This window comes from Aspergillus saccharolyticus, assembly GCF_003184585.1.
Source record: "Aspergillus saccharolyticus JOP 1030-1 unplaced genomic scaffold BP01scaffold_7, whole genome shotgun sequence".
Taxonomy (NCBI): Eukaryota; Fungi; Ascomycota; class Eurotiomycetes; order Eurotiales; family Aspergillaceae; genus Aspergillus; species Aspergillus saccharolyticus.
Window position 1 is genome coordinate 742759 of NW_020290617.1, and position 20869 is coordinate 763627.

General features: G+C 52.0%; 10 protein-coding genes across 10 annotated transcripts; 3 read left to right on the top strand and 7 right to left on the bottom strand.

Annotated features, from left to right (window-relative positions):
• The first annotated feature begins 181 nt into the window (after positions 1-181).
• bna5-1 (kynureninase) lies at positions 182-2335 on the top strand. The gene is made up of 4 exons (XM_025579056.1): positions 182-527; positions 594-937; positions 994-1477; positions 1538-2335. The coding sequence occupies exons 1-4, from the start codon at positions 353-355 to the stop codon at positions 1972-1974; spliced, it is 1440 nt and encodes a 479-aa protein (XP_025433547.1). The 5' UTR covers positions 182-352; the 3' UTR covers positions 1975-2335.
• On the bottom strand, positions 2147-3342 carry BP01DRAFT_421854 (ER membrane protein complex subunit 4). Its single transcript, XM_025579531.1, has 3 exons — positions 2940-3342; positions 2505-2854; positions 2147-2442 (listed from the first exon to the last, which is right to left on the bottom strand). Exons 1-3 carry the CDS (start codon positions 3078-3080, stop codon positions 2367-2369), a joined length of 567 nt encoding a protein of 188 aa, XP_025433548.1. The 5' UTR covers positions 3081-3342; the 3' UTR covers positions 2147-2366.
• A 600-nt stretch (positions 3343-3942) lies between these two features.
• BP01DRAFT_291267 (putative AP-2 adaptor complex subunit beta) lies at positions 3943-6351 on the top strand (the record flags this gene model as incomplete). Its single annotated transcript, XM_025571642.1, has 5 exons — positions 3943-4190; positions 4260-4335; positions 4402-4766; positions 4821-5249; positions 5298-6351. 5 exons carry the CDS (start codon positions 3943-3945, stop codon positions 6349-6351), a joined length of 2172 nt encoding a protein of 723 aa, XP_025433549.1.
• Positions 6352-6595: 244 nt separating this feature from the next.
• cwc25 (U2-type spliceosomal complex subunit CWC25) lies at positions 6596-8418 on the bottom strand. The gene is made up of 2 exons (XM_025579057.1): positions 8256-8418; positions 6596-8095 (listed from the first exon to the last, which is right to left on the bottom strand). Exons 1-2 carry the CDS (start codon positions 8279-8281, stop codon positions 6769-6771), a joined length of 1353 nt encoding a protein of 450 aa, XP_025433550.1. The 5' UTR covers positions 8282-8418; the 3' UTR covers positions 6596-6768.
• Positions 8419-8914: 496 nt separating this feature from the next.
• BP01DRAFT_291414 (SH3 domain protein) lies at positions 8915-12733 on the bottom strand (the record flags this gene model as incomplete). Its single annotated transcript, XM_025571651.1, has 4 exons — positions 8915-10707; positions 10763-10855; positions 10912-11463; positions 11500-12733. The coding sequence occupies 4 exons, from the start codon at positions 12731-12733 to the stop codon at positions 8915-8917; spliced, it is 3672 nt and encodes a 1223-aa protein (XP_025433551.1).
• Positions 12734-14047: 1314 nt separating this feature from the next.
• BP01DRAFT_336285 (Rtr1/RPAP2 family protein phosphatase) lies at positions 14048-14923 on the top strand (the record flags this gene model as incomplete). Its single annotated transcript, XM_025573232.1, has 1 exon — positions 14048-14923. One exon carries the CDS (start codon positions 14048-14050, stop codon positions 14921-14923), a length of 876 nt encoding a protein of 291 aa, XP_025433552.1.
• Positions 14924-15376: 453 nt separating this feature from the next.
• BP01DRAFT_363974 (40S ribosomal protein eS17) lies at positions 15377-16000 on the bottom strand (the record flags this gene model as incomplete). The annotated part of the gene is made up of 4 exons (XM_025576302.1): positions 15377-15451; positions 15518-15715; positions 15791-15916; positions 15980-16000. 4 exons carry the CDS (start codon positions 15998-16000, stop codon positions 15377-15379), a joined length of 420 nt encoding a protein of 139 aa, XP_025433553.1.
• A 273-nt stretch (positions 16001-16273) lies between these two features.
• Positions 16274-17861, bottom strand: BP01DRAFT_354777 (mitochondrial 37S ribosomal protein bS1m). The gene has a single exon (XM_025574521.1). It carries the CDS (start codon positions 17811-17813, stop codon positions 16398-16400), a length of 1416 nt encoding a protein of 471 aa, XP_025433554.1. The 5' UTR covers positions 17814-17861; the 3' UTR covers positions 16274-16397.
• Positions 17862-18439: 578 nt separating this feature from the next.
• BP01DRAFT_354778 (SDR family oxidoreductase) lies at positions 18440-20002 on the bottom strand. Its single transcript, XM_025574522.1, has 5 exons — positions 19863-20002; positions 19753-19804; positions 19557-19689; positions 19205-19495; positions 18440-19148 (listed from the first exon to the last, which is right to left on the bottom strand). Exons 1-5 carry the CDS (start codon positions 19882-19884, stop codon positions 18642-18644), a joined length of 1005 nt encoding a protein of 334 aa, XP_025433555.1. The 5' UTR covers positions 19885-20002; the 3' UTR covers positions 18440-18641.
• A 321-nt stretch (positions 20003-20323) lies between these two features.
• BP01DRAFT_219147 (uncharacterized protein) lies at positions 20324-20763 on the bottom strand. Its single transcript, XM_025571128.1, has one exon. It carries the CDS (start codon positions 20648-20650, stop codon positions 20417-20419), a length of 234 nt encoding a protein of 77 aa, XP_025433556.1. The 5' UTR covers positions 20651-20763; the 3' UTR covers positions 20324-20416.
• Between the last annotated feature and the right edge of the window lie 106 nt (positions 20764-20869).

Consider the following 20869-nt stretch of genomic DNA (forward strand, 5'->3'; position numbering starts at 1 on the left):
TTGACGTCGTGTTTATTGTCGAGGGGAGTGATTGATTATATATCATCATCCCAAAGATACTGCCGTTAGTCAGAGTGAGCGGCGGGGCGTTATTGGTTCATCGGGTGCCGGCAGACGCCGACAGAATGATTGCCGTTCGGCTGCCCGCCTTGTGGCCGATTAACGATCGCGGGGAACCAAACCTAGTAGTACCCGGTATCTTTGCGATCCGAACATGGGAATCTTCTCTTAAGTCTTAGAGATTGACTTTAGAATCTGGCCTAGAGAGCTCTCAGTTGTTCTATAGGCACAAGCTGCTGGCTGAACTCGGCCCACTTGGATATAAGGAGTCTAGCACAGTACTGCACAAATCATGCTATCCGATCTGCACACAAAGCGCGCAGATAGTGCCTCTCCACTTTCTGATCTAACCAGGGACTATGCACAATCGCTTGATGCGCAGGACCCTTTACGCCACTTCCGACAGGAGTTCTTAATTCCTTCGAAGAAGGACCTGAAGAGGAAGACATTGGCTGCACCGGATGAGAGTATGTCACAGACTCATTCTCTTATACTGCTGAGCATAGGTTAACCTGAAGCATTATACGTGCTAGACGATGAGGAGGATGATCAAAGGTCTATCTATCTATGCGGGAACTCCCTTGGAGTCCAGCCTCGCAATGTTCGCAAGTACATTGACCACTACTTACGAGCTTGGGCTCTCAAGGGAGTGACCGGACATTTCGTGCCGCATGATGACCAACTGCTTCCGCCTTTTGTCAGCGTGGACGAGGCTGGATCCAAGTTGATGGCGCCGATCGTTGGCGCCAAACCCGAGGAAGTTGCTGTAATGGGCACGCTGACGGCCAATCTGCATCTTCTGATGGCGAGTTTCTACAAGCCTACCCAGGAAAGATACAAGATCATCATCGAGGGCAAGGCATTCCCTAGCGATCACGTAAGTGTCAAAACTAAGCCCACCAGCAGACCAACCTTTGACATTTGAGGAGATAGTATGCTGTTGAGTCTCAGATCGTGCACCACGGTCTTCGCCCCGAGGATGCTATGGTTCTCATCGAGCCTCGAGAGTCTCAACTTCCCATCCTAACCACCGAGCAAATCCTTCGTGTGATTGATGAGCATGCGTCGAGTACGGCAGTCATACTCCTTTCTGCCATTCAGTTCTATACTGGTCAGTACTTCGAAATCGAGAAGATCACTTCGTATGCCCAGTCGAAAGGTATTTTGGTTGGTTGGGATTGCGCCCATGCAGCGGGCAACGTGGACCTGCAATTGCACGACTGGAACGTGGACTTCGCTGCGTGGTGTACCTACAAGTACCTTAACAGCGGGCCTGGATGTATGGCAGCTCTGTTTGTTCACGAGAAGCATGGCAAAGTAGAGAAGGACAAGATTGGCACAGCAGAGCAAGCCTTCCGCCCACGGTTGTCAGGTTGGTGGGGAGGTGACAAACAGAGGCGGTTTCTGATGGAAAATAGTATGAGTCCCCGTGGTTCCATGGTAACATCTCAGAAGGTTTCTGACTTCACACCTGCAGAATTTGTACCTCAGACCGGTGCTGCAGGCTATCAGCTCTCGAACCCTTCCGTGCTAGATACGAGTGCGCTCGCGGCATCTCTCGAACTATTCAACCGAACTTCGATGGCTCAACTTCGTGAGAAGTCTCTCAAAATAACGGCGTACCTAGAGCGACTCCTGAAATACCCACCCGAGTCACTTCCAAAGAGGACGTTCTCCATAATCACACCCTCGAACCCAGCAGAAAGGGGTGCGCAATTGAGCCTGCGCTTAGCACCTGGTCTTCTCGATAGCGTCCTTGAGGTGCTGGAAGAACATGGTGTTGTTATCGATGAACGAAAACCAGATGTGATCCGAGTGGCACCCGCGCCTATGTACAACTCGTACGTTGATGTTTGGGAGTTCTGCCAGGTCTTCTTCAAGGCTTGTCGACTAGCGTTGGACACCCGAAAGTGATTGCACAGCCCATTAATCTATCTGTCCATAACTCACAGCACAAAACCAGGATTCCAGTCCTTCCACCCATGCGATTGGTTATTGCCCCTAGGATTGGCTTTTCTGACCTAATTAGGGATCGAGTCTTGATAATGTTCATATACAAAAACCCTTGGATTTTGAGGGCTGATCTGGGTCTGGATAAAGAATTTACCCTCCTTTGAGCTTTTAGATTTTGGTAGAAGGTATACTACATGTTCTACAAATCCGACAAGTACAAGTTACTAACGTAACATGTCACGGACAATTTGAGGGTCTGTTGCATCAACTCATTGCTGGATGTAACCGCTGCGGCCTGTTCATGTTCTGTTTGGGTTCTGATATGCCTACCTAAGCATTATATACCCTGATGATCATCCAAACGCAAAATAAGCCGGCTCCAATGGCTGCCGCTCCGACTCCCAAGCTAACCAGTCCGATCTTGTAGTCCTGTGGAATAGAACGTTAGCCATCCATCAATCCATTCGCTGTGTGGGAAGGATTTGACCCACGGCAAGAGGCCCATTGCGTTGACCTTCCAGATACCCAAGCAGAGCAAGACTAGCTGCATTACTACATAAATGGCCTTCACGCCAAGGAGCTTTCCCCGTGTTCCTTCGGTTTCAAACTTGGTGAAGACAGCGTTGGTGTTGATGAGACCTTGGATCGGGCCCTTGAAGAGCATGAAGACCATCATTATGCTGAAGATTTGGAGACTGTTTCCTGACATATACATCATAATAGCGTTCATGGGGATCTGCTTCGAGGGCGCCAGGGCGATCTCCCAGGCTTTCTTCAGCTTCAAGGTATCGGTATCCTCGGGTTTGGTCGGCGCGGCTGTGGTGGACGACTGTTGCGCAAGCTGCGGATGAGATTTGTGGGTCAGTTTCGGAAGATATAGGGAAGAAGGGACTCAAGCAGATGAGGATGTTTAAGGTGGAACATACATGTTTACCGCCAGCTTTTTTTGCGAAACCTGGAGGATTGGGGATATTGGCCGCGTCTTTAGGTGGGCGCGGCATTGGGGTGTTCATCCTGACCACCCATTCCGGGGGCGGAGGGGGGTTGAGAGGTTGCGCAGCCATCATACAGCTCCGTCCTGATATGTTGAACGGATATGAGCTGAGCAGAAGAAAGCGTAGAGCACGAGAGGTGGGGTTTGTTGATATGAAGGGGGAGGGTGGACGATGACATGGACCTCTCCTCTCTCCGTCCGGACTGGGAATTTCTCCACAAGCGGCGGGCGGAGTTGAGCGGCTCCCGATCCACTCCTGATTCTCAATCCAACCCAGACCCTGATCGAGGTTCAGTCCCTTTTCGATCTTGTCAATCTCACCTGAATTCTTGTCTTGACCGTCGCGTTATACTGGGGAGCAAGTATTTGACCCCACTGAACTTAGGTTGGATTCCAATCCCCTGCCGCGGTTGTTCTTCCGTGCGACGCTGACTCCTTTAGCACCCCTCTCTCTCTCCTCTCAGAGGGTCATGGAAGCTGTGGCCAGCTAAGGATTTCCTCCTTTTGAAGCCAGGATACCGACACGAACCCAATATCTCCATATACAGCTTCAAACCGTGCGCCAGCCCTTTTCTGAAAAGTACCACGCCACCGAACCTCGCTCGATTCGTTACCTGCACCCTCCGAGACAATGAGTTCCAGCGGGGGAGATGCGAAGTTGTTTGCAAGGGTATGTACATGCGCGCACTGCTCTCCTGGTTAGCCGGTCGCTTTGAGACTATGGCCTGGTGACTTTCTATCATCCTTCCGCATCTTCCCCTCTTCTGGCTACCAAATCACACTCGACGGTGGCTCTCTTCCATATGAACCGAGCACTATTCTACACTCCTTATCTTCCTCCATCCTTCGCCGACTTGCTTTCGTTTCGCCTTTGACAACTCTTTGCACTTTATCCACTTGCGCCCAGTCTGCTATTGAGAAACTCCTCGTGCTCGATGTTCCTCAGTGTGGTTCCCTACAATCCACAGTATGGCTTACCGTTCTCTCGATCTAAACAGGGCAAAGTTGCCGAACTGCGGCAGGAGCTCAACAGTGGTGGAAAAAAGGACAAGAACCATTCAGCCAAGAAGATCGCCCTCAAGAAGATCGTTGCCAACATGACTATGAGCAACAATGATATGGTGGCCTTGTTCCCGGACGTAATCAGTTGCATGAACCTGCCCAGTCTGGAAATCAAGAAGATGTACGATGAAGCGCAATCTCAGTCATGGATTGAACGACCGATACTGACTATTTCGCTCTCATGATATAGGTGCTTCTTGTTCTTGGTCAACTATTCGAGGGCAAAGCCGGATATTGCGCTCAAAGCATTGCCAATTTTGGTTGACGTATGGATGATACCTCCCCTCCCCTGGCCTTAGGGTTCTTCAATGGGTCTTAACCGGACAACATAGGATATGGAAGATTCCAACCCGCTCGTGCGGGCTCTAGCTTTGAGAACGATTTCATACGTCCACGTTCGCGAGTTCGTTGAAGCTACTGTTGCACCGGTCAAGCGACTGATGCAAGATATGGATCCTTACGTCCGGAAAACGGCCGCATTCTGCGTCGCGAAGCTCTACGAGCACGACAAGAAGATGGTTGAGAGCTCCGACTTGATTGACCGGTTGAACAACATGCTTAAGGATGAAAACCCAACAGTCGTATCCAGTGTCCTTGCCTCCTTGGTCGACATCTGGGGACGCAGTGAATCAATCTCCCTCACCATTGACTATGCAAGTGCCTCGAAGCTGGTTTCGATTCTACCAGATTGTTCCGAGTATGTTACTCCCTAATCGAGGAACTAGTTCTTTTTTTTGGCTAACAAGCATAGGTGGGGTCAATCATACATCCTCGAGGCCCTAATGTCCTATGTTCCCCAAGATTCCGCCGAAGCGCTGTTGCTTGCTGAGCGCATTGCGCCCCGCTTGTCACATTCCAATTCTGCTGTTGTGCTGACCTCAATTCGGGTCATTCTCTACCTCATGAACTACATTGCCGACGAGCGACATGTCACGTCTCTAGCGAAAAAGCTCTCGCCGCCCCTTGTCACCCTCCTCTCCAAGCCTCCCGAAGTCCAGTATCTGGCGCTCCGCAATGCCATTCTTATTCTTCAGAAGAGACCGGAAGTCCTGCGGAACGATATCCGCGTCTTCTTCTGTAACTACAACGACCCGATCTATGTCAAAGTGACAAAGCTGGAATTAATATTCATGCTAACAACGAAAGAGAACATTTCTGTGGTGCTTGCAGAGCTTAGAGAGTAAGTGCACCTTCAATCTTCGACAATAGCACTGTTAACAAAGTGTAGGTATGCCACAGAGATTGACGTTCATTTCGTGCGCAAAGCGGTGCGCGCCATTGGCAAGTTGGCGATCAAAATTGAGTCAGCTGCACGGCAGTGTATCGACACCCTTCTCGACCTTGTCAATGCCAAGATCCCCTACATCGTCCAGGAAGCGACCGTGGTCATCCGAAACATCTTCCGCAAATATCCCAACCAGTACGAGAACATCATCAGTAACGTCATCCAGAATATCGATGAGCTCGACGAGCCAGAGGCGAAGGCTGCCATCATTTGGATCATCGGACAATACGCCGATCGTATAGAGAACTCCGACGGACTTCTTCAGGACTACCTCGCCACTTTTCATGATGAAACAATTGAAGTCCAGCTTGCATTATTAACAGCGACGGTCAAATTTTTCATCCAGCGTCCGACCAAAGGCCAGCAGCTGGTCCCTCAAGTTCTGAAGTGGTGCACCGAGGAGACGGACGACCCCGATCTCCGCGACAGAGGCTACATGTACTGGCGCCTGCTCTCCACCGATCCAGCTGCTGCCAAACAAGTCGTGATGGGCGAGAAACCGCCGATCAGCGCAGAAAGCGAGAAGCTCGACCCGAAGACCCTGGAAGAACTCTGCTTGAATGTGGGCACCTTGGCAACGGTATATTTGAAGCCGGTCCAGCAAGTCTTCCGCTCTGCGCGGACGAGGCGACTGCAGTACAGTCCGGCTCTGCAGAAGCCGAAAGAGGAGGCCAGCACGGCCGCTTGGCAGTTCCCTGCCCCAGCCCAGGTCGCGGCCAGCCCGACCGCGGCCTCCAATCAGACTGGCTTTCCGCCAGTAAACGGCATGATGGGTGCCCCTGGGGATATGAACGCTGCCGTCAGCGCCGCCGACCATTATTTCAACAGCGTTGGCAGCCAACAGATGGCCGCGCTCGATCTGGGTGGCCGTGGGGATGGCGGTGCCGGCGGCGGCGGCGCCTCCCAGACACAGTACGTGGTCAATCAGAATCAACAGCAGGTCTATCAACCCCAGTTGGCTGGTGGAGCTGCGACGGGAGAACTTTTGCTGCTGTAATATCCATTCTTCCTGCTTGTACCATCCAACTTGTTCTTCTCCGGGATACTACTTCTTCTTGGCCTTTTCTCTTCTATATTCATTCTTTGAGCGATGCCAGTCTGATCGCAGGCAGGGACTTGTGATACCTCTTGACTACTATTATCATTCCTATTATATGTATCAATTTAGCTTTGCACTACCGCAAAAATATAAAGACGGAGAGGGGTTGAGATAATGGACATACATTCTTCATCGAATATGTGCACGTTTGATTCTTCAACCTGCCTACTAAGTCTAGCTAACTCTCGAACAGGACCGGGTGTATGAATATTATTCACAGGATGTCATGGTAATCACAAATGATTTTAATGCACGACATACGTCGGGAAGCATAGATGTGACGTCTGGTAATAGAACGCTGTACTGAATAACGAATCATTCATCGTCCAATCGAGCAAGTCCGCCACGACTACGCTTGAGACGATCGTCAAGATTATCCTCCTGGAGTTTCCGATGCAGACCAGAAACAAAACGACCCTTTTCAGAGCGATGCTTCTCGTCCTCATCGAGTTGCTTCTGTTCCGAGGCTGTGACTTCCGCAATGCGCTGGCGACGGGACTCTTCCATCTCGTCGGCGTTCGACAGCATCTCTGCCAATTTGCGCTGACGTTCTTGCTCCAAGTCCTTGGATTTCTGCCGCGAGTCCTCATCGCGCCGTGGGTTTCCGTCACGATTGTACGAGTCTCTTGAGGCTCTGTGGTCTCTTCTGTCAACGAAGCGATCGGATCTCTCTCGTCTATCTCTGTCAGGTACGTCTTGGCGAGCGCCATCTCCTCTGTCGTCAAATCGACGTCGGTCTGAGCGGTAGCGATCAGTTCGCGGTGAGGGGGATCGATTGTGGGGGCCATCGCGGCGGGAAGGACGGTCGTAACGATCCTCTCGCTGGCGGTGCCTGCTCGAGTACTCCCTTTCGCCGTCTCCGTCGCCGCGGTCCCTATCCCGGCGATCCGGGTCCCTTCTGTCGTAGTCACGATCTCTGCGATCCCTGTCATCTCGCCGGTGGTGACCACTCCGCTCTCTAGGCGACCTCTCCCTCTCCCTCTCCCTCTCCCTGTGCCGATGCGACGACGACCTCCCATCGTCCTCACCACTATACCTTCTGCTCCTCCTACTGCTCCTATGATCTCTCTCCCTCTCCCTACTATCGCGCCGATGCCGCCTCTCCCTATGCGACCCCGCCCCAGAACCAACAGCAACAGCAGAAGATGACACCCTCCTAACACCCTCCTTAACCGCCGTCTCCAGCGCCGCCTGCTCCCTTCTCCGAATCTCCAACAACGGATCCGCCAGCACCTTAGTCATAGTATCTCTTGCGTTCGTTCCGGCGCTACCAGCACCAGCACCAGCGCCAGCCTCTGCCCCACCAGTCACCGCACCACCCATCCCCCCGGCCCCCTTCTTCAGCGCCTGACTCTCGTCATTCTTCAGCAGAATCTGGTCGAATCGCCGCTTCCCTAGCAGATACCCTTCCATCTCCTCCGAGTAGTGACCGGTCGCGCTCGACGGCTCCTGATACATCCAGTCCACGCGCTGGATCTGGCGCGGCTTGCCCGAGTCTTCCTGCAGCCGCTGGAGTTCCTGGATCTGACGTTCTTCGTCCCGTTCGCGCCGCAGCTGGTCGATGCGTTTCCGTTCTTCGAGGGCGCGCTTCTCTTCCGCCCAGACGCGCTCCTGGTTGCGGAGAAGAGAGGGGTGCCATGATCTTTTGTTTTTGGATTGCTCCGGATTAGTTTGGGTGTCACTGTGAGTGGATGACGGTGTTTTGGGAAGGTGGGGGAGAAGGAGGAGATGGCAGAAGGAGTGCGATAAGAGAAAAGGTGTTACAGGGTGGTGAAGGGTGGAGGGGAATGGGGGAGACGCACTTCTTCAAATTGAGATCGCCACCCATCTTGACAGGTGTTGAGAATGTGAAGATAGACTGAAGGGCGTGATGAGAAGTTTATTCAGTTATTGTAAGAAGAGAAGATGGATGGTAGAATAATGGAGCTCTGAGCTGGCGATGATTGATGGATGGACATTCCCAATGAGGAAGGATCGGGGGGGCGGTGGCCGGGGCGGAACGGACTGCAATTCGGGCGGGAAGTTCTGGACGCCACCTGCGGGTCACACTTTTCTGCCTTATTGTGGCTGCATGGAGTCGTTAGGCACTGATTATGGAGTACAGCCAACCCTGAACGGTGTAGCAATCGCACCCAAATAATGGCAAGTGGAGAAATGTCAATGGTTGCAACTTAAAACCTAAAAACAAGCAACAGTCATGGCGATGCATTGACATAACACTGAATGATCTTCAATAGATAGGTACAAACAAGAAAGGTAAATCATAGTGGAAGCAGATCATAAGAACAACACTGCCCGTATCTTCACACAACACCCCCCCCCCCCCACTGGCAAGCTTATCTGCACTACAGATCCCAACAAAGCTCTCCACCAGCCTCCGACGCTGACTAGGTCTATGTCCCCATAGGGAACATTGTAGTCTCGGGGCCACACTCGCCATGCAATGATTAGTTCTTCCTCTCTATTTATCCCAGCTAACGTAACTCCGAGGCATCACACGCCACACCTTGCATTCTCCACTACGCAAGTCATTCAGCTTGAAGCTCTCCATCTTGACCTTTTTGCTTTCTCTGCCCTGTTCCCAAGCACGAATTTTCTTCTTGGTGCCATCCCAGTCGAAGACAATGCCGACATGATCAGGCTTGCCGACCTCGGAGCTGTACTTCTGGTGCATCGTGCCACGGTGGCCCTGGAAACGTGCGTTGCGGAAAGTCACAATATCGCCTGCGCGGATCTCGTCATTTTGCTGCACTGAAGCATTGGCCAAATTGGAGTAGACCAGAGCACCGTATGCGCGCGTGCCAACAGGAAGCAGGACGTCAGATAGGGGGCTGAGCAGATGCTGCACCAAACCGTGTGGCGTGCCATCTGCGACAGTAGTATTTTGGATATTATTGACAGCATTGGCAATACGCGTGCCGATCTGGTTGTGCGCAGTCTCGAGCTGATCCTGACGAGGTTGATGAGGGGGCGCTTCGTGACGCTGCTCTAGCACCGCGTCACTCGGATTACGAGGATCAAAATTGACAGTAACCACGGTCTGCGAGTAGTCGATAAATAGAATGTAAACATCTTTGGTCACAGTAGTTTTGCCCCCGCGTTTGGAGGAATTCGACTCTTCAAACTCGAGCAGAACATCCCTTCGATTTTGGAAAGCAGGTGGAGGGGTGTTGGGTTGTGTCCACCAAAGAGTGTTTTCTGCCAAATCAACGTCCGTAGCAATGAAGCCTAAGTCAATCGATGGACGAGAGACATCCATCGATCTGCGGACACTGGGCTGGGCTCTTGGAATGTCCAGCGATGCACGGTTGCTCCGAGGTGTCGGCGGAGGTAGGCTAGGAGGCGGGGGAGCCATTGAGGTACGTTTTTCGCGAGGCGACAGACTGGACGTTTCGCCATAGCTTTGAACCGGTGAGGCTTCGTACATGTCATCAGACTCCTCTTCGACAGGCTGAGGGGGCAGAGGTGGAGCTTCGATAGGGCCACTGGGGATTGGTGGCGGTGCTCTTGAAACAGGCATACCATGCTGCGGGGCAGAGTAACGGTAAGGATCATATTCATCATCATCATCATCATCACCGCCATATGATGGCTCTCGTTGCGGTGGAGGAGGTGGTGGTCCTCGTGGCGATTGGATAGAGTCTCTACCGGCACTTCTTGGTGGTTGAATTGGGGGCGGAGGGGGCACTGCTCGTGGAGCAGAGACAGGAGGCGGAGGCGGGAGACGAGTTTGGGGCGGGCTTCGAGGGGACTGAAGGGAGTGTTCGTCAGTCATGACACCTTCGTCAAGACTAGAATCACGGCCATGAGACTTCAAAGCATCCTTGAATTTAGCACCAGATGCAATGTCCGTGTCGTAGTCGCCATCATATTCAGTAGTTTCACCTTCGACCCCCTCTCCCGCTTGACGTGGCTGCGAGCTCATGCTTGTTCGACTGTCGGTCGTGGACCTCCGCCGGATAATGACTGGCGGAGGGGGAGGAATTGGTCTGCTTTGAGATGGCACTGGGGGATTGGTTGGCACCGGTGGGGGAGGGCGACTCATTCTCTTATCTGCGGGGAGCGTGGGTGACTTAGGGGATGTTGTATCGTAAGTCGACGCTCGGCGAGAGTCGAGATGGCCAGGGAGCGGAGGTGCCGATCGTTCTGCTGCCGCAATGGTTGGGGTGGCGTTCGGATGAATAGATAATTCATCATCAGATTCCTCTCCTGCATCACCAGGTGCGGTGCCCTTAGGTGGTGGCAGAGATTGAGCTAGTTTTTTCCAGTTTAGTAAGACTCGGGATCGAGCATAAGTGGATCGACTTACATCCGGGAATTGGTGGGGGTGACAGAGGATGTTCATGCGAAACCGGAGGTGGTACTGGGCGTGTGTCGAGAGGAGGAGGAGGTACTGCACGTTCTGCGAATGCATCGTAAGCCTTGGCTTCTGAAATCAATGATTGGGATCTTTCGTACCTTGCGGCGTGAATGGTCTATCGACAGACATGCGACGTTGCGGTGGTTCTTGATGGACAACCTCCTCGACATCGGGAACCTCGTGTGCAGCATACTGCTGGGTAATCGGACTTGCAAGAGACTCTTGGTGTTCTTCCTTCTGTGCGTCTCCCTCTCCTTCATCATCTTCCTCCTCTTTCTCAACGTTCGGATAGACTGGAGGCTTTCCTGAATTCATTCCGGGCAGGGCCATGATGGGAACTGGAGGCGCTGCGGCGGGACGGGAGCTTTCGTCATCCACGGCTCTTTCAGCTTCTACAGGCGCTTTAGGTTTGCGAGCCGCAGCCGGGATGGGCATGCCACCAGGGGGTCCGAAGAAACCCATCATACCCATACCACCACTCATCTTGGCCATTCTCTCCCGTAGTTCCATCTTTCGCTTGATCTCCGGGTCGATCTCTTCTTCTTCTTCTTCTTCTTCTTCATCATCTTCTTCTTCTTCTTCCTCTTCCACCTGCGCTTGATCCTCAATTGCTTCGTTATCCTCATCCGACGGTAAATTTTCAGTATGTTCTGTCTTTGGATTTGCAGCGTGAGTAGGAGCTTGACGTCGAGCCTCTGCACGGATCCGCTCGTCGGAGTCCTCCTTGCTTGTAGATGTCTCTTCCATATCTTCCGTGTCAGCAGCCGCAGAATCATCCGCATCATTGGTGTCGCTGGCGAGCTCCCGCGCGGGTGGAGGTGGCATTGCAGGGTGCGGCACAGCCGGTGCCGCCGCATCGCTAGCATGTTCCCGCGCAAAATCACCTGCTTCTCCTCCCTCAGCTGGTATATCTTGCGTAGGGATAGTCTCTTCGTGGGAATCGAGACGCTTCTTGGGGGGAGGCCGCTTAGCCTTTTCCTTCTTCTGCGCAGCCTCAGCATGACGAGCAGCCTGCTCCATTTGTTGCTTCTGGAGAAGAGCAATTCGCTCCTTCAGACTTGTTGGCTTGGGCTCATTTTCCGCACCCTGTTCCGGACCCTCACTTGACAAGGGACGCGCCTCAGACACAGGAAGCTCCCGTGTGACCCGCTCCTGAACATCAGGATTCTCTTCTCTGCGATATATCTTCTGTGGGGGAGGCTCTCTGGGCGGAGGCACATAGGCGTTCTTGCTGGGTGGCGGTGCAACAAAAGGTTTCTTGATGAAGGTGCTGGAGCCTTGAGAGAGTCCGCCTGGCTTAAAGGGCGCAACTGGTGGTGCAGCATGCTTATTGAACGCCGCGATACGATCTTTGAAGGACGACCCAGTAGGCTTTTCGGTAACAGCGGGAGGTGGCGGCTTGGATACAGGCTTTGGTGCGGGCTCATTGACTTCTCTCGTCGGAAGTTGGGCGACTGGAGCTGGTACCGGCTTAGGAGAGGGGAGTTCATTCACTGGGGATGCCAGCGCTGACGGAGGGGAGCTAGGCGGCTGAGGTACGGCTGCAGGTGTCTTCTCAACCTCAGGCTCGGGCTCGGGCACGGGCACAGGCTCCAGCTCGGTGTGGTGGGAGCTCTCTGCAGCAGGGATTGCGGCTGCAACAGCGGGCTCGGGAGGTGGCGGGACAGGCTCTGCTTCCTTCCTGGGCCTGCTTGGACGAGTCGGTCGCGGGGGTGCAGGGGGCTCATATCGTTCGACGAAATTCTTTGGGAAAATCCCCTCAACTTTGCGCCCGGAGTCGTCCGCATATTCACCAAAGTACCACTCGGCATCTTCGACTGCTGTGACGGTTATGATTTGCCCAATAGCGAAGTTAAGGTCGTCATTGTGGTCCGAAGTATACTCGAAGACCGCTCTGACCGTGAATGGCGGACTAGACATTTGGCAAGTTAGGTGGTTCCGGTCACAGAGGTGAAACGGATGACTCTGGAACGGAGGGATGATCAAGTCGCAGAGACAGGTTGAATGCTTGCAGGCAGAAGCACTAGATTATGTACGGGTTTATGCAGTAAAGCATATGCGAGATGTGCTTTAAAATGCGAGGTGGTCTGCGTTTGAAGACAAGGCAAATAACAACAATATGTCAGCCTGGTGGACTGACGTACGTCAGAGTGTGGCCGATGGAGGGGTGGGTGTGGGATTAAACACACACACACACACACACATACCCACTCACTCACTCACCGCCAGAAGGAGAGCTGGTGGGATCGAGGCTAGTTGGGGTGGGGGGGAGGAAACTTACTGCAGTTGAAGGGCACAACATCCACAAGGTGGAGGAATTTGCAGGGAAGGTGAAAGGTACAAGAGAGAAACTATGGAGGGAGGAATTGAAACTAAAGGCGGAAGTAGGGAATGTTGGGCGGGGATTTTGGGGGGAGGAGGAGGGGGGGGGGAGGGGTGGAGGGTGGGAGGTGGATGTAGAGGAAAAGGAGGAGAGAGGGAGAGGAAGAGGGAGGAGTAAATACGGAGCACTTGCTGTACAATAACTTAAGCTAAGTCTACGTACTCACTCACTTACTCTAACTAAGGTTACAAGCTGAGGCTACGTCGTTAAGACTCCGTTGTTACAGACAGACCCTCTTAACTCCCTCTTCTTCCTCTTTTCCCATCACAACCAGGCTCCACCCACGGGGCGATCGGCGGCTAATAAGATTGAACAGAGGCTGAACCAGTCATCCACCGATTTGTTTGCCCATCCATGGCCGCGATTTCTTGTGCTTACAGTAAAGTTGGGACCGAGCAGATGGGCATTTGAGCTGGATAAGTGCCATGTGCATTTGCTCTCATCCATCTCTCCAGCTACTCACTGTTCTTTCAAGTGACCAGACGTGTCATTTTGGTCATTTTCTGGCAAGCCTCATCGTCATTGGGGGTATCGTTACCTGCCCTTAGCTTACTTTGAATCCGGGGTTTTTCGCCTCCTGCCGACCCAGCCAAATTCGAACCTTGTTCCCATCTCCGATGCGCCTCATCTTTCCTTTTTCCATTTCTCATTCACTTCTACCCTCCCTGATTATCTCATAATTCTTCATTCTTTCTCATCCTTGCAAGGGTGTACTCCGAATATATCTTCTAATCACTATGTCCTCGAACCGTTCCATACTCAAAACCTCACTTCCATCCGCCCACGCTGCTTCCGCTTCGTTAACTCGTTCAAATTCTAGTACCACTCGTTCAGCGCCACTCAGCTCCGGCATGTCACAGCAGGAAACAGAGATATTAGCGAACAAACCAGGCACTGATCCCCGTCATGTGGCGATTGCACTGCACCATGCGCGTCAGATTCAAGCCCAAAAGGATGCCGAGGCCTTGATTCTCGATCGAATCCTCGACCTTGTCCAGTTTCCCACCTCTTCATCCGCCGATCCTAGCTCCCCCACTCCCGAAGATGCGCGGGCGTTCAAGTCCGCCCTGACGCCCTTCCAGCCCGCGGACTACGACAACTTGATCCTGGAACGGAACATCGAAGGACTATGCGGGTATACACTGTGCCCACATGAACATCGCAAGGAAGATCCTCGAGGGGCCTTTCGCATAACGTGGGGCGCAAAGGGCAGCGGCCCCGGCGGACGCGGACGCGAGATGAACATAGTGCCAAAAGAGAAGTTGGAGATGTGGTGCTCCGATGCGTGTGCTGAAAGAGCCATGTTCATCCGTGTGCAGCTCGCCGAGCAGCCGGTTTGGGAACGAAGAGCGGGCGATGCTCGCGGCTCCTGTATACTCTTGCTTGAAGAGGAGCGTGCGAGATCACAGCGACAAGGGAACGGCAAGATGCGGAGCACAGCCAGCGTCAATGAGGTTGCGGGTCAGCTTGGGGACTTGCATGTGCACGAGGGATCAAGTTCGAGCGACGTGCTCAATCTCGTGGCCAAGCTTTCAGTCCGTGATGACGCACGTTCGCAAGAGCTAGCCCGTGAGCGTGGAGATGCTCATCCTGCACTGTACACCGGCCGCGTGGATATAAACGTCCAGGAAAACAGCCGTGCTGCTGGCCCGGTCATAGCACCTCAGATGCGGCCCGGAGATGAAATAGGAGGCTCCATCGAAGGCTACGTGCCTCGAGATCACTGAAGATGTTGTTTCAGGCAAAAGGCAGAAGTGCCGTCACAATTGTATACAGGCTTTGGCATTACGAGGAGCGTTGAGTTTCATGAACGATACCCAGATAAGATAGCAATCTACAGATCTCCCAAGAGGCACATGTCGCAGACTCTTAGAAGAATAGAACGATCGTAGGACGTAGCCGTAATCAAGAGGGGTCATTTGGGGCCCATAAAGAGGTTCCTACGCAGCAGCCGGTCATGAAACCGGATGTTGGACGGGAAGTAAATTGGCAATCAAGCGTCATCTCCGTCAGGAGAATCAGCGACACCTTTGTTTGACGAAAGTCATGTTCATTCCTCATGAGTCTATTTCTAGACTACAATGTAGTTGGAAGCCTGCCAGAACAAGCATGAAAACGCCATGGATCGACCCAAGACAATCGTAAAACTTTTTTCATTGTCCGCTCAAGGGCGCACAGATTTACCGGTAGCGACGGGGACGCTCCTGGACCTGCTGCTGGGAGACGGTGACGACGTTGACCTTCAGGTTGTCGAACTAACGCGCGAGATGAATTAGCTTCGCCGTAACTCCCGGTGTTCTGAAATGTTGAGAAAAACTTACACCCATGCTCTTGAGGAGATCCTTGGTGTCGGAGTCGACATCGAGCTGGCCGGACTCGGTCTGGGAGACATCCAGAGCAGAGACCTCAGGAACGTACTGATCCTTGCGCTCACGCTCCTCCTCCTGAAGCTTGAAGGAGATACCGCGGACAGGGCCACGCTGGATACGCTTCATAAGGTGGGTGGTGTAACCAGCAATCTTTATCAGGTAAACATCGAATCAGTATTCCACTCCAAATCTTGGCTTTGGACAGCGCGAAAAACATTCACTAACCTTGTTGCGAAGACGCTTGGAGGCAATGATGGCGATCTCATCGCAAATGCGCTTGTTGGTCTCGAAGTCGAGCGTCAACTTGGGGTAGTAACGCTCGATGATGACCTTAGCGGAACGCTTGACTGTCTACACGGCGAAGTCATTAGGATTGCAACTTTGAGGCGTTGATTGTGCGGCATCTGTGCTCACCTTGGTGCGGACGCGACCCATTTTGGCGGTTTGTTGCTGGCTGGATGGATGTTCGAAACTCCGACCAAGATACCTTATGTCCCCCCGATCTTCAAGATACCCGGCCTCGCTTAACCGTGTGCGAGTCACGTGATAAAGGACCACCCTGATAATAGCCCTAACATCAGCACGTGACTTTGGCTCTCCGGACAACGCCAAGATCTCGGCTGATCATTGGGTTTCCTGCGAATGAGTGACCAAGTACTTGAAGCGGCTGTTAACTACAGGCTGACAAAGGATGCGGCGGGTAGGATGGGAGGATCAGTTTTAAATTGACCAACTAACAACATATTCATACAGATCGCATAGCTCCTCCTTAGCTTAGAAACAAATTGGGCCAACGAAACAAGAAATTAGGACCAAAACCCTGAGGTATCGTTCATGCCTTGATCTTGGCAAAATCCTTCATGAGAGACTGTACAAGCGCTTCCGGGCGTTCCTCAGGTGGGCCCATATCTTGCGACGTTGAGCGCGCGCCAATCTGTAGACGAGGTCTATCCAGCCTCATCACCGTCCGCTGGCTGCCTTGGGCGTTGGGGGACACGTGCAACGTCTGAGGCGGGCGGTACTCCTCGATACCGTATGGTGCTCTGGACTTGTGAGTCGCGCGGAAAGTAGCCAATTCAATGCGACCCCCCGAATCAATGGAAGCCCGGATAGGGTTGACCCAATACTTCGCACCACCCGGGATGCTCGCGTCATACTGGGTGAGACCAGGTAGCCCGCCATTATCAGTGAAAGACATGGCGTTGAGATCCTCCACGGCAATACCGGCAACACCGCCAACTGCCCGTCCGGCCTTGCCCTTGAATCTCTTCGGGCGCAAAATACGTGCCTCAACAGGGCGTTGGAAAGTCTGAGGTCCGAACCTGGGATGGTTGTAAAGCAAGGCGTGCGTTCTGGTGTAGGATAATCCCGCTGAGGGATGCGTTTTCGGCGGTCCGGCCTTGACATACTCCTCAGAAGAGAGCTTCAAGGTGGCAGGTTGGTAGTACTTCTGTCCAATCATATCGCTAGGCACTACCGGGGGCGGTGGAAGGTCCAGGATTTCAAATATCACTGGACCCAAAGCGAATGGATCCGTACGTAGCGATTTGATCCAGGTCTGAAACTCCGCTTCAGTGTATTTGATGGGTTGGTCGATACCCTCGAAGTTTCCGCTATCTTGAGCCTGCTTTTTCCGATCGGCAGTTCGCTTCTTAATGAAATACTTGCGAAGCTTCTGCATAAGCTCTGGCTTGCTCCGGCGCACGCTCTTTAGGTACTCCTGAAACTCCGCCTCCGTTTGGCCGGCGAGGTATGGACCAGAATGTCGAAACTTCTTGGCGTCAGGCGATTTGAGGGCCAAGCTTTCGTTGGTGTTATCCAAGAAACTCTCGAAAGGGCTGGAGTGCCGAGGGAGACTGCCGCTAGAGTAGCTGACTTTTTCAGGAAGCGAGATGGGCAGATGGAGCTCTTGGAACTTCTCCAGGGTCACGGTATGATCTGCAGCAGATTCGAAATCCGTAGTATGTTCAAAGGTATCGAGGGCATTGATTCGAACCACAGGCCTTGAGGATCTAGCGGACGTCGTCTTCGGAGGTAGCGGTCTCTTCAAGCCCCAGTCACCATTTAGCAGAGAGGAACCTGGTGTGACAATGGCCGCTCGGATAGGGTGAGGAAGGGTAGCGGAATCGGATTCATGGACGTTTCTTGCCGCTGGCAGACCTTGGGGAGGAGTCAGGGCCTGCGGAAGTGCAAACAAGCGCGACTTCCGCAGCAGATTTGCTGCCGGGGATAGCCTGGCCTTCACCATGGCGCAGATGTGCGAATGAGGGTGCTATGCGGGTGGCCTTCGTCCGGAGGAAGCTGGAGAAAAGTTGATTGCAACGGACAATCTTCTGGAGCCGCGCCAAGCTGTGAGATACGGCAGCCCACAACAACGCACTATGCATTTCTTATCCGTACATCGGGTCGTCACTTGAGGCTCGGAGGAGTACGGAGTAAAGTACAATAAAGCGACATAAGGCTCAATAGCTCAGCCAGTCAAAGCTCGGTGGAATTGACATGATAATTGCACACCAGGGCGTAGTTAGTTATTGGACTCTGTTCCATGTGATACGGAGTAGAAGATCTGCAAGTGATTCGAGTTTCATCATACTACTCAGCAACATACCCTCTATGCCCCGTTTCGGCGACGTGATAGAGACTTGGCAGCTTGCTGAAGATCTCATGGATAACAATACAACTTCAAGTGAAGGTCTAGCATACAAATAAGGGCCATAAAGAGCTTATTTTTGAGATGAAGACTACGTGTCAATCGAAGGAATTGGCAATGTTAATCGAGTGTGCCATAGGAGTCGCTACATAACCTTTGGGCTTGACCTATTCTCAAAATGTGGGATACATCATCTGATTGCTATTTTATAGGAGCACTTAGAGGGGCACTCGAGGCGTCTGTACGTTTAATTCTGTTGTTGCCCTAAGGATTTTTGTTCATGCCTGTAATCATGCCCTCTATTACATGACCTTCGATTCTGGAATCCTATCTCGTCGATTGCAAGTAAGAGAGTATGTCCTATTTCGAATTGGACATCATGCTGATTCATTGACACCAACAGAATGAGGAGCATCATATGTATGGTCATGCAGAAACACTTAGGATTGATTTGACCGTATCAACAACCGTTTGCTTCAGAGACCGATACTGAATACCCAGAATGTCGATGGATTTCTTGTTATTGTAGCCATACACATCATCAGGTAAGTCGCTAGACGTATCCTTTGATGGTAGCTTGTCCTCAATTTCAGGGAAAGACTCTCGCACCGCGTCCAAGAGTTCCTTGTTGGTAAAATAACCAGCAGTGGTGAAGAATCTCTGCCCACCGGCCTCGGCGACCTCAATAGCTCTAACATGAGCTAACGCGACATCGTGAACGTCTACCCACAGAAAGGTACCTGTGGGAGGGAGACCGTCCTTGAATTTTCCTTGAACAAGGTTGGCAAGCCTTTGATTAGAAGTGTTTATGGCGTCCAATGAGTTCAGATAGGGAACAACAGGGCCGAAAACGAGGGGCGGGTTGATGGTAGCAATATCAAAATTCGGCTTTTCCTTCTCCACAAATTCCCAAGCAGCCTTCTCAGCAAACGTCTACATGCGGTAAAATTAGTGTGTGATGATTCAACCTTCAGAAGGGGCCATCTTGCCTTGCTTGCTCTATATGTTTGAGCAGGATCCATGGCCTCCTCCCATGTCACAGGGTTCCAATTCTCCTCACTGTACACCTTCACATGCGCTTTGGGGTTGACAATTGCAGCGAATGATGATGTGACCACACTGCGTTGGACGGTTGGAGCATGCGCTTTAATTGCTTTCAATATGCCGGTAGTACCCTTCACAGCTGGCTCTAAAAAGTCTTTCACTGGGTCTGAGATATTGAAGTGAAATGGCGATGCGGTGTGTAGAACATAGTCAAAAGGCGGATCGGATCTAACGGCCTAGATTAAGCAATGCTTTAGCCGTGATCCGAGCATCAATGCAGCGGAATCATCATCGTACTTCGTCAAATGCACCATCTGCTGCAACATCTTCGACAATGACATAAGAGAGTTGTTTTCTCGGCGTGTGGGGGTGAGCAGCAAGAATCTTCTGGCCTTTCTCATCCGACCGCACCGTGACCACAGTATCAAAGCTGTAGGACACAGCGGTCAGCGAAAAGACCTAGCAGATTCGGACTGAATTGCACAGCACTTACCCTCGCTCCAAGAGGTTGTCGATAATGTGAGCAGCAATGAAGCCACTACCTCCTGTAGCATGGCGTCAATCGCTTTCACGAGAAAACACTATGGACCGGGGATTTCCTACCAGTCAGTAGAACCTTGGGCATGATGATGGTAACTGTACTTGTTTGAATCGGTGGGAACTAGAAGAGGCGGATTCTAGGATAATTTCTTGTTGCGTTTGAGCCAAAATCGAGCGACGCTCTCTCACCTTTTAAATGTTTGGAGATTGTACCGTTACCCCTCAAATGACGAACTATAAGCACCCCCACTGCGATCCACTGTCGGTCATGTCTACGAAATCTACGACTAGGCGCCCGCTTCGATTACAAATACCAGGCGAGTAACTAAAGGTGATAGGGGACTGCCGTCTAAGTCCGTAATCTTGTTGACTATGACAGATAGACCTTGCCCATTGAACTTACGCCAAAGCTTCTCTAAGCGTGACCTCGGATGGCGGGTTCGATGACATCGCTCTATCTCCATCGTTAGTCTAGACTGGATTTTACGATAACATCGTTGCTCAATGCCTAGTTCAACAGAAGTGTCGACTTGAACTAGTTATAGTAAGCAGATTAGGCAACTGATCCCGTTCGCAGCAATCAGCACATCAACCATTGCTCAATCATCTTGGGAGGCTTAACGGCTCAACACCATGTTTTGTTCTGTGCAGCACTTCCAGTAATTTCTTTTGTCCATACCATGAGAAGCACAGGCATCTTCCATACATATTTTCTCTCGGAGTAGACCAGCTCGGGTGTCAATCAAGCACACTAGCAAGGCATTTGAGAAATCGATATGGACAGGTTTTATCAGCATGCTTGATGATATACAAACATGCCTGCAAGTAGCCAAGTCCTTGACACGTCTCATTTTGTGCTCTCACTAACACTAGAAAGTAGTGGCCAGGCTATTGTGATATGCTTGTTTCAGATTTCAGGACATGTTAGAGAGTAAAACAGACAGGCATGCTGCATACGGACTACGACTAGGCCGTAGAACCGGTACATAAGTTAATGAATGGTCAAGTCAGCGCCGCCCACTTACGGCACCAACAAGGCAGCCTATACTCGATGCCTTAGGCCAAGATGG

Coding starts and splice junctions, on each gene's coding strand:
- bna5-1 (XM_025579056.1), top strand. CDS start 353: ATGCTATCCGATCTGCACACAAAGCGCGCAGATAGTGCCTCTCCACTT. Junction 938..993: donor AGGCATTCCCTAGCGATCAC/GTAAGTGTCAAA, acceptor TTGAGGAGATAG/TATGCTGTTGAGTCTCAGAT. Junction 1,478..1,537: donor GCGGTTTCTGATGGAAAATA/GTATGAGTCCCC, acceptor TCACACCTGCAG/AATTTGTACCTCAGACCGGT.
- BP01DRAFT_421854 (XM_025579531.1), bottom strand. CDS start 3,080: ATGATGGCTGCGCAACCTCTCAACCCCCCTCCGCCCCCGGAATGGGTG. Junction 2,855..2,939: donor AAAAAGCTGGCGGTAAACAT/GTATGTTCCACC, acceptor TCTCATCCGCAG/CTTGCGCAACAGTCGTCCAC. Junction 2,443..2,504: donor AACGCAATGGGCCTCTTGCC/GTGGGTCAAATC, acceptor TCTATTCCACAG/GACTACAAGATCGGACTGGT.
- cwc25 (XM_025579057.1), bottom strand. CDS start 8,281: ATGGGTGGCGATCTCAATTTGAAGAA. Junction 8,096..8,255: donor GGCGATCTCAATTTGAAGAA/GTGCGTCTCCCC, acceptor CAAAAACAAAAG/ATCATGGCACCCCTCTCTTC.
- BP01DRAFT_354777 (XM_025574521.1), bottom strand. CDS start 17,813: ATGGTGAAGGCCAGGCTATCCCCGGCAGCAAATCTGCTGCGGAAGTCG.
- BP01DRAFT_354778 (XM_025574522.1), bottom strand. CDS start 19,884: ATGCCCAAGGTTCTACTGACTG. Junction 19,805..19,862: donor GCCCAAGGTTCTACTGACTG/GTAGGAAATCCC, acceptor GCCATGCTACAG/GAGGTAGTGGCTTCATTGCT. Junction 19,149..19,204: donor AAACATATAGAGCAAGCAAG/GCAAGATGGCCC, acceptor TACCGCATGTAG/ACGTTTGCTGAGAAGGCTGC.
- BP01DRAFT_219147 (XM_025571128.1), bottom strand. CDS start 20,650: ATGAGACGTGTCAAGGACTTGGCTACTTGCAGGCATGTTTGTATATCA.